We start from the raw sequence: 8,231 nt of genomic DNA, 5'->3' as shown, positions 1-8,231 counted from the left end.
TCCGACTCCTTCGGCAATCCATCGAAAGTCCACACGTCGGCACCATAACAGCTGTCAATGCCTTCAGTTGGAGGTGATCCTGGAGAGGATCCGGCCTCAAGACTGGGACAGTTATTTTGAACCGGCTCAGACCGGCAATTGAAAGTGCTCCGTTTAAACCCGACGAGCAGTTTGTTCGGTTGACAATTATTAGATCGGCCCGGTTCGCGACATTCCCTCGTTATTTCTCGAATAAAAATAAAACCTCTCTTTTTTGACCATGGATCAAAAATGAAGGAGCAAGAAAGAAGAACAGAAAGCAGCAGGAGAGGGCGATCTCTGCGGAAATCGATCCGTTTCGCCCTGCCTTCGGTTCTGTCGTAGTTTCTTAGATTCCATTCTCCTTTGTCCTCTTCTCTCGGATTCGCTCCTTTTTCTTCTTGGTAGCTACGTTTTCCTGTTTCAGTTAGGGATTTGGAGTTGCAATTTGGTTTGTGTGAGGGTTTGATCTCGTTCGATTGGCCGGGATAGAGAGAGGGGGACAGAGATGAAGTCTTCTCTGAAGAAAATGCGGGGCTTTGCGTTCCGTAAGCACGACCAGCATAAGCAGAAGAGGGAGACCCATCCACCGGCGTACCAGGACGAGCTCGTACAGGCCTCCCAGGTTTAGCTCCTCCCCCGATTTTTTTTCCCCTGAAAATTCCTTTATGTTCGATTCCTCTGCCTTCCTGAGTATTTTCAGCTAGGATTTCGAGGGAAGGGGGAATATTTAGATGCCCTCCATTTCATTGTGAAAAACTGTTCATTTGGCAACAGCAGTAATTGTCCTCTGGCCCTTGTACTTGATCCGTGCCATTACTGCCTATTTGTTTTTTTCTTGTTTCCTCAAAATGTTGGTTTGATGGCACTTACAGCATAAATGAATGCCAGAGAATACACTGTGATAGTGACGGTGAGATCGCATAACTCAATAGGCCAAACCATATTAGAAATCTGGCTAAGAGGTAGTTTTGTATAACACTTCTGATTTTTCTTCAGTGACATAATTCCTAAGCAGCTTGATTCACTTCTCTTCTTTCAGTATCTATATGTTGGTTTTGTCCTGAAGAAACTTAGGTCTTCATTTTATAATTCTTAATAACAATCTTAGATTAATAATACTTCAGAAACAACTTTCCTGCTACTAAATGAACTCCATTGCTATAATTTAAACACCATGTGCTCTCTTTTTTCCCCTCTAAAGTATGAATACGTGCCCAGAAACAGGCTCGTGTATTCTTCAACTGATAACTTTAAATTTGGTATTTAATATTTGCAGGATATGGTTGATATGAAGGACTGCTACGATGGGTTACTTTCTGCAGCTGCTGCTACTGTCAATAGTGCATATGGTATCTATTTCGATCTATTTTTAGCCTGGTAATTTTGTTTATAGTACTTCTTTATTTTATACCATCTGTTGTTCATCTGGCACAAATTACTTGAGCATAACAGAGGAGATGATGAGCGGAGGGAGAAAGAAACCATTCAACTCTTCATTGAATCTCAAAGAGGGGGCGAGTGCTTGAGGGGAGAGAGGGTGAGGGTCAATCAACTTTTGGCTTGTGGAAATGCAAGTTAATCAAGGGGTGGCCAATCACCCGTATGTATTCCCAACCAAGTAAAAGGAAAGAGGGAGGAGACAAAAAAAATCCAAATTAATCTCAATCAATCCATATCTCCATAATTAAGTTTCTTTCTTCCAAGTGAGAACAATCTTCTGCTCAACTTTTTACACAATTAATCCCATTGGAATCCAATTCCAATTTAAAATTTCTGCAACAATCATAACGAGAGTTGTTAGGTATTTAATTTATCTCCAATTGAAAATCCATTTAACTCTTAATTATTTTTCAATTAAGTCCTCAAATGTTTAATCAAACCAATAATATATAATTTAAATAAATTAAACCCCTTAAATTTATTTGGTTCAACTAATCATTTAACTAACCCCAATTAAGTTCCTTTCATTGGTTTGTTACTATGCATCAACATGTCTTGGTTTCGTTCCTTTTGCATGTGATTTTATAGTCTCCCAAAATTAATGGTAGAATACCATAAATGACTGAACTCTTCAATCTTTCATGAATATATATGTCAGCCATGAGTGACCTCTAACAAGGCATCATGACTACCCATATTTTGGAAGATCATGACAATCCACAAAGTCTATACTTAAACAATGACAGTTGCTATGCCATTTGGTCCTCTTATTATCTCATGTCACAGCATGGCCTTTAAGTAGTGTCTCTCTTGTTGACCTACATCACATTATCATTCTATGATTCACTTATCTTCCACTTCCACTTCCACCGTGCATTTATTCATTGAGTGATCTTCATGAAACAAGTCTAGCACCTCTCTCTTTCTACTAGAAGTGAGAAATTTTATTGTAATTATCCATCCATCTTCATAAGATTAGTACAACGACAAGTATATATGCAACATTTAACTAGGTCTAATCCACAAGTGTCAGGCTATCTTAATCCCCATTTGATATGATTGTGATAGTCTTAAGTCTTGCACCCATGTTGTATGAAATTCTTGTAGATAGTTGGTAGCTACCAAATGAGCTCATAATGAACCATGTATAGTGGTTGTTCACAATCAACCTCATATACTTGTCTAAGCATCACTATACTTTAGGCGTCGAGATATTTATTGCTATCCAATAGATGAAACATGGTATCTAACATTCTATCCATAATTGTCAATGTCCGATCCCAAATTTTGTTATCATCAATACATTTATAGTACTAATATGCATTATTATTACCTTACACACTGAGTGATTGATACACTAATGCATTAGTATTGTATGTTTGAAATTATTCAAATACACCACATAAATAAAATATGTAATAAAACAGTTACGTTATTTATAGTGCAATTCCATATTGAGTGTCCATACAATGTGATTCCTCTTGGACACCTTCAGTAACGGTAGATAACAATATTATTTTTGAATTTCAATTCCAGTTCCACATAGGACAAACATGATTTATTTGGGTACATAAAGAAAAGTCTAAGTTGCAATTTGAATTTGATTTGAGGAGAAAATGTTGTAGAGCCAAATATAAAATATAAACTATTTCTACTCAAAGTTGGGCATTTGGACTTTGAAGCAGAATAAAAACTCCAAATTGATTTTTACATATGGTATAATCATAATATTTGATTTATTTAAATAACAATCTAACACATGATTTGATACTGTTATAACCACTACATTTTTGAATCTCAAAAACTCTATGCACCTCTTTGTATCTTATCTTTTGTTCTTGTTTATATTCATCCAAAATTATTATGCCTCCTTATCCTATAATGCATAAGGAAGCCTTGAAACTTGTTGCTTTGAATTTCCTTCATTCTGTAATTCTAAGTTGAATTTCATGAAACCCGCTACACCAAATAGGGGAAATTAAATAGCATTAAGATAATGTTTCATTAAGGACAAAACCTTTCTACCTTGATGTTCATATTTAGAGGGTCATGGTTAGGCATGAGCTTTCTAGTTCATTATACCAGAAAGGGATTCTCTTTACCTTGCTTTTTCATACTATGAAAGAATGTTCTTGATGTTTCTATGCTTCGCCTTATTTTGTAACTTAGAAACTAATTATTAATTAGATTTGAGCTAGAATTTTTAGTCGACCCCACTTAGTGGGATAAATATATGATTATTGTTATATTTGAAGTAGAATTTTTTGAATAAAAAATTGTTGCTTTATTGGATTATCTTATAGTTGTGCTTTATTTTCTTATATCTTTAATATTTAAATACTACCATTTTCAAACTTAATTCGGATTTGTTATCTTTCTAAAGTTTCTTCTTCAAAAGTATTTTTAATTTACATTATTAAAGGTTACAAGTGTAGCTTAAAATCTCGAGTCGTTTCGCTCGATATAGACAAAACATTTAGTTCCGCTTGCGGATCAACACCTAAGGCATTTCGGTGCAGGCACGTCTTGAGGCCTCCGGATGGGTCATGATCTTCCGGCAACACGTCCAGATGCGTCACGATGGCCTTGTGACGTGTCCGGACGTGTCACGATGGTCTGAAAAAAAGTCTGGATGTGTCACGTTGGACGCGTCGCGATGGCTGATGACGCGTCCGAACACTTCATGATGGCCTGACGATGCATCTGGACATGTCATGATGGTTCAATGACACATCCGATTGGAGTCGTACGTTGGCATAGCATAATAGGGAGCAATTTTAATTTAGGTTTATTAAGTTAATATTAATCAACTTCTAGCTATGTTTGAGATAATTTAGATAGACTTTATTAAAGCCTAATAAAATTATCCAATTATATATATATATATATATATAATATTTTATTTTTAATATATATTTTCTTTTTAAATATTTAGATTATTTCTTTATTTTTAGTTATATTTAAAATTATCAAAACTATATCGGTACAACACAATATGGCCTGTATTGTTGGACCAAAATTGTTGCAATGTTCGAGATTTTAAACCTTGGTTACAAGATTACATGACATATACACACATATTTTCCACATTGTACACTTTTGTTAGGTTATTTTTTGTTTATTTGACTTGATTACACTTGGTTATGTATTTGATAGGCACACTCCTAATGATGCCATCACAAATTTTTTTAGCCAAGTGGCCCTAGATATTACATTACAATTACAAGGAAAAAGCTCAAGTGAGTCATATATTGTTTGATGCTTGCAGGATAAATGGTTCTCTTTAGGATTCGAGAAAGCGCTAGAGGGGGAAGGGGGTGAATAACACGTGTCGTTTCTTTTCACATTTTTCGAAAACTCATTTTAACATATAGTAGTGGAAATAGAAAATAAACACAATCACATAAACACGCATACTGGGTTCACATTCTGTGGCTGTTAGATTAAGGCCCGCGGTCTTTTTGATCGTTTCCGATGGATAATTCACTAATAGTCTTCTCCGACGAACAATGATTCGGAGGAAAGACTCATTTTTTACAAAAAAAAAGAAACTGAGGAACAATAACATGTTTACCATTCCTTTTCAAAATTAAGTAGGAAAGACAATAAAAACAAGTTATACCAACAACTTTAAGAATATGAGGTCGAGCACGATTGTCGGAGCAGCATGTCAGCATTACATCAGAATTTTGGAGCGACATGTGCATAAGAGCACTTGAAAATCCAGCCTCATTTCGCAAGGCTTTTTATAGATTTTCTTCAGACACCTGGATTAGCCCCGAGCGCCCTTAGCTAGGCCTATACGATTTGATTGAGTTGTAGTTTTATCTATTTTCGGGTGCCTGAACTCCTTTCGGGCGCCTAAACTCCTTTCGCGCACCTGAATTCCTTTCGGACGCTTGGACTGTTAACGTGGCGTGTTTTGGGCGAAGCTTTATCCTATTCAGTCTCAACTTATCCTTGGTCGGGCGCCTGAATGCTGACGTGGTGAATCCTTAATGAAACTGTATCTGACTTGTTTCGTTGTAGCTTATCTTAATCCGGGTGCCTGAAGCCTTTATGGGCGCTTAGATGCAGACCACCTCCCGAGTTGTCTGCATCCTTTTCGCTTGGAGATTCAGTCGCTCAGAGTTGGTCTGGTCGCCTAGAGTAAACTGACTTCGGCCAACTTCTCGATTTTAGGTCCCTGCACCACAGAGTTAGTATAATAATAGTATAAACAAGGTAGATAGTATTGCAACTGTCCAGTCTTGACTTTGAATTTTTCGTGAAATTCTAGATTGGACCAATGCCTACTGTTCCCTCAATAGGAACAAAATATCTGATCTTCCTGATTTGTTTGTACTTTTCTCAATATTCGATCTGACCCCATGATTTCCTTCGATGGTTCTCGCTGACCCATCGTTCTGCTAGATATCTGGTTCACTGACCTGCCTAGACTTCTCTCCTAGTGTCTTATCTGGCAAGTCTATTATCCGGCCAGCTTGACCTACTAGGACTTTCCATTTGACTAGCTTCTTGCACACTCAGTGAGATTATTAGAACACAACATAACTTAACTTTGAACTTTGCCAACATCAAAACTTAGGTTTGAGCGTATGGTGCTTCCTGCACTAACAATTTCTTCCTTTTTTATTATGACAATATGTTCAAAGTTAAGCAAAAATAGGCTTAAAGGAAATACAAGCAATATAAGCTTTAAAGGAAGTACATGCAAAATATACGCAATAAGACCATGCCTTCTTCTTAATTCTCTCTCTCCCCTTGAATTTTATGACCTTTTGTCATGTTTTAAAGTTTATCTTAACTTTTACTATTCTCCCCCTTTGTCATACATCAAAATTAATTTAAGGAGATTTCAAAGAATGTGTAAAAAATATGATTTTTCTAAAATATAATTTTGTAAGGGAGAATGATGAGTTTAGAAGTATTTGATAATTATTTTGAAAAATAATCTTGAAAATATGTTTCCAAAAATATATGAAGTTTAAAAATATTGTTCAAATAAATTTGAAGTAAAAATTTTTTTTTAAAGAAATTTTGAAGTTAAAAGATATTTTGCAAAGAAAATAGAAGTTTTGAATTTTTTAAAAAAAATTTAAAGAAGTTTTAAAGCTAAAACATCTTTTTAAAGAAATTTTGACTTGTAGAAGATATAACATTTTAAAAGGAAATTTTGTAAAAGAAAATTTTAAAAGAGATTTGAGAAAGAAAAAGAATTTTGAAAACAAAATTTAAACGAGATTTTGAAAGAAACTTTTTTTTTAAAAAAGAAAATTTTAAAAGAAAAGTTGAAAAGGATTGTTAAAAGATAGAAAATATTAAATAGGAAAATAAATGTTAATCAATAGAAAAAAATTTAAAACAATTTTAACTTAAATTTTGAAAAAGAAAGGAAATTTTGAAAAAAAAGGAAAAATAATAAGATTTTAAAAGGGAAAAAATTACAATATAATTTGGACAATTACTTGAAAAATAATAACAAGAATTTGAGGAAAAAAATGTTTTCAACTTTTCTACCCCTTTTTGGAACCCATTTTAAACATTGCAAAAATATTGATTAATAATATTTGCAATGAATATTTAACAGGGACTTTAAAATTTATAATAAAATATTAATTTAAGAAATTATAAAAAAATAAGTAAAATATCCTAGAGTCCAAACATGTATCCATTTTAACATAAATTTAATTTGGACAAGCATATTCCTAAAAATACTCCTAGTTAGTGTTGAGTCAACAAAAGTCAATACCATGTCAAATCATAATCAAATACAATGCTCAGTACAATAGAAGCGTCAATCTGTATGCTGAGATCTCCTAGTCTACTGAGGGAGGTGGAGAAGAGTGACTCATGCTCTAAGATATGAACATCTCCATCATCTGAATATGTCGGGCTTGTTGTTGCTCCTCTAGTGTCTGGAACTTACTAACTCTAGTATGGTGAAGACTAATGACTGACTCGAAGACTGGCGAGTCTCATTACTCTCTTCTCTAGAGTGAGGGTGGCTGAGGTGGGTCTCCCTTTCTCCACGACATGACATTGTTACTATTTATATGTATCTTAGCTAATGAAAGCTACCTAGCACCTATCATGTCAAACTCATTCAGGGGTGGTGACATTAATCCCCAATGAGATTAGTAATGATGTCAGAATATGACAGTAGGCATATGACCCTTCTATTAGTACTGATACTAAATGAGTAGATGATGAAATGAAACATGTATAGTCTAATATCTATATCTAACCTACAACACAATGCGTACAACAAAAAATGTATGAAATGATTGCATCATTGCGACATCCCTAGTATTCAAAGGAAAAATACAGGTCACTGAGACCCTATACAAGACATCCTAAGTCTAATAGAGTTGAACTGGCTCACTGTGGGTACCCTCTAGTTAAAAAAATATTAGTACATTATATCTAATGTAATATGGGTGTAGGGATCACCAAAACGTAAATTTGTAGGAGGGTACACAGAAATGTGGATGATGAATGTCTAAGTCCTAGATGATTCCTAATGACAGTAAGAGAAAGTGTAAGGTTTCTTCCTCCACTCTAGTAGTGTAGGTGATGTTATAAATCTTAACCAGGTTATTGTACAACTCGACACACAATCTTGTGTTAAATAAACAAGTTTATCTAATCCATAATAGTCAATAACCTTGATAGTAAGTATGCATGATCTCATATAAAATGATAGATATCTAGTATGCAGAGGCATGAATGATGTAGATAAGAACTTAATCCTGAGTTCCTTCATAGGG

The 8,231-nt window shown here is 34.7% G+C and overlaps 1 protein-coding gene across 2 annotated transcripts in view; it reads left to right on the top strand.

Annotated features, from left to right (window-relative positions):
- Positions 1–225: 225 nt before the first annotated feature.
- The window catches only part of LOC122021788 (uncharacterized protein At2g33490-like), a 30,777-nt gene continuing 22,771 nt past the window's right edge, over positions 226–8,231 (top strand). The window contains exons 1-3 of one of the 2 annotated variants that reach the window (XM_042579945.1): positions 226–359; positions 446–643; positions 1,298–1,370. In XM_042579945.1, coding sequence (XP_042435879.1) covers positions 527–643; positions 1,298–1,370 — 190 coding nt within the window. In that variant the 5' untranslated portion in view covers positions 226–359; positions 446–526. Of the gene's footprint in view, positions 644–1,297; positions 1,371–8,231 lie in introns of both variants that reach the window. The other variant, XM_042579944.1, reaches the window with a different exon arrangement.

This window comes from Zingiber officinale, chromosome 9A, assembly GCF_018446385.1.
Source record: "Zingiber officinale cultivar Zhangliang chromosome 9A, Zo_v1.1, whole genome shotgun sequence".
In the NCBI taxonomy this organism is placed as follows: domain Eukaryota; kingdom Viridiplantae; phylum Streptophyta; class Magnoliopsida; order Zingiberales; family Zingiberaceae; genus Zingiber; species Zingiber officinale.
Note: the sequence above shows the minus strand (reverse complement) of the source record. Positions and strands in the feature narration are given on the sequence as shown.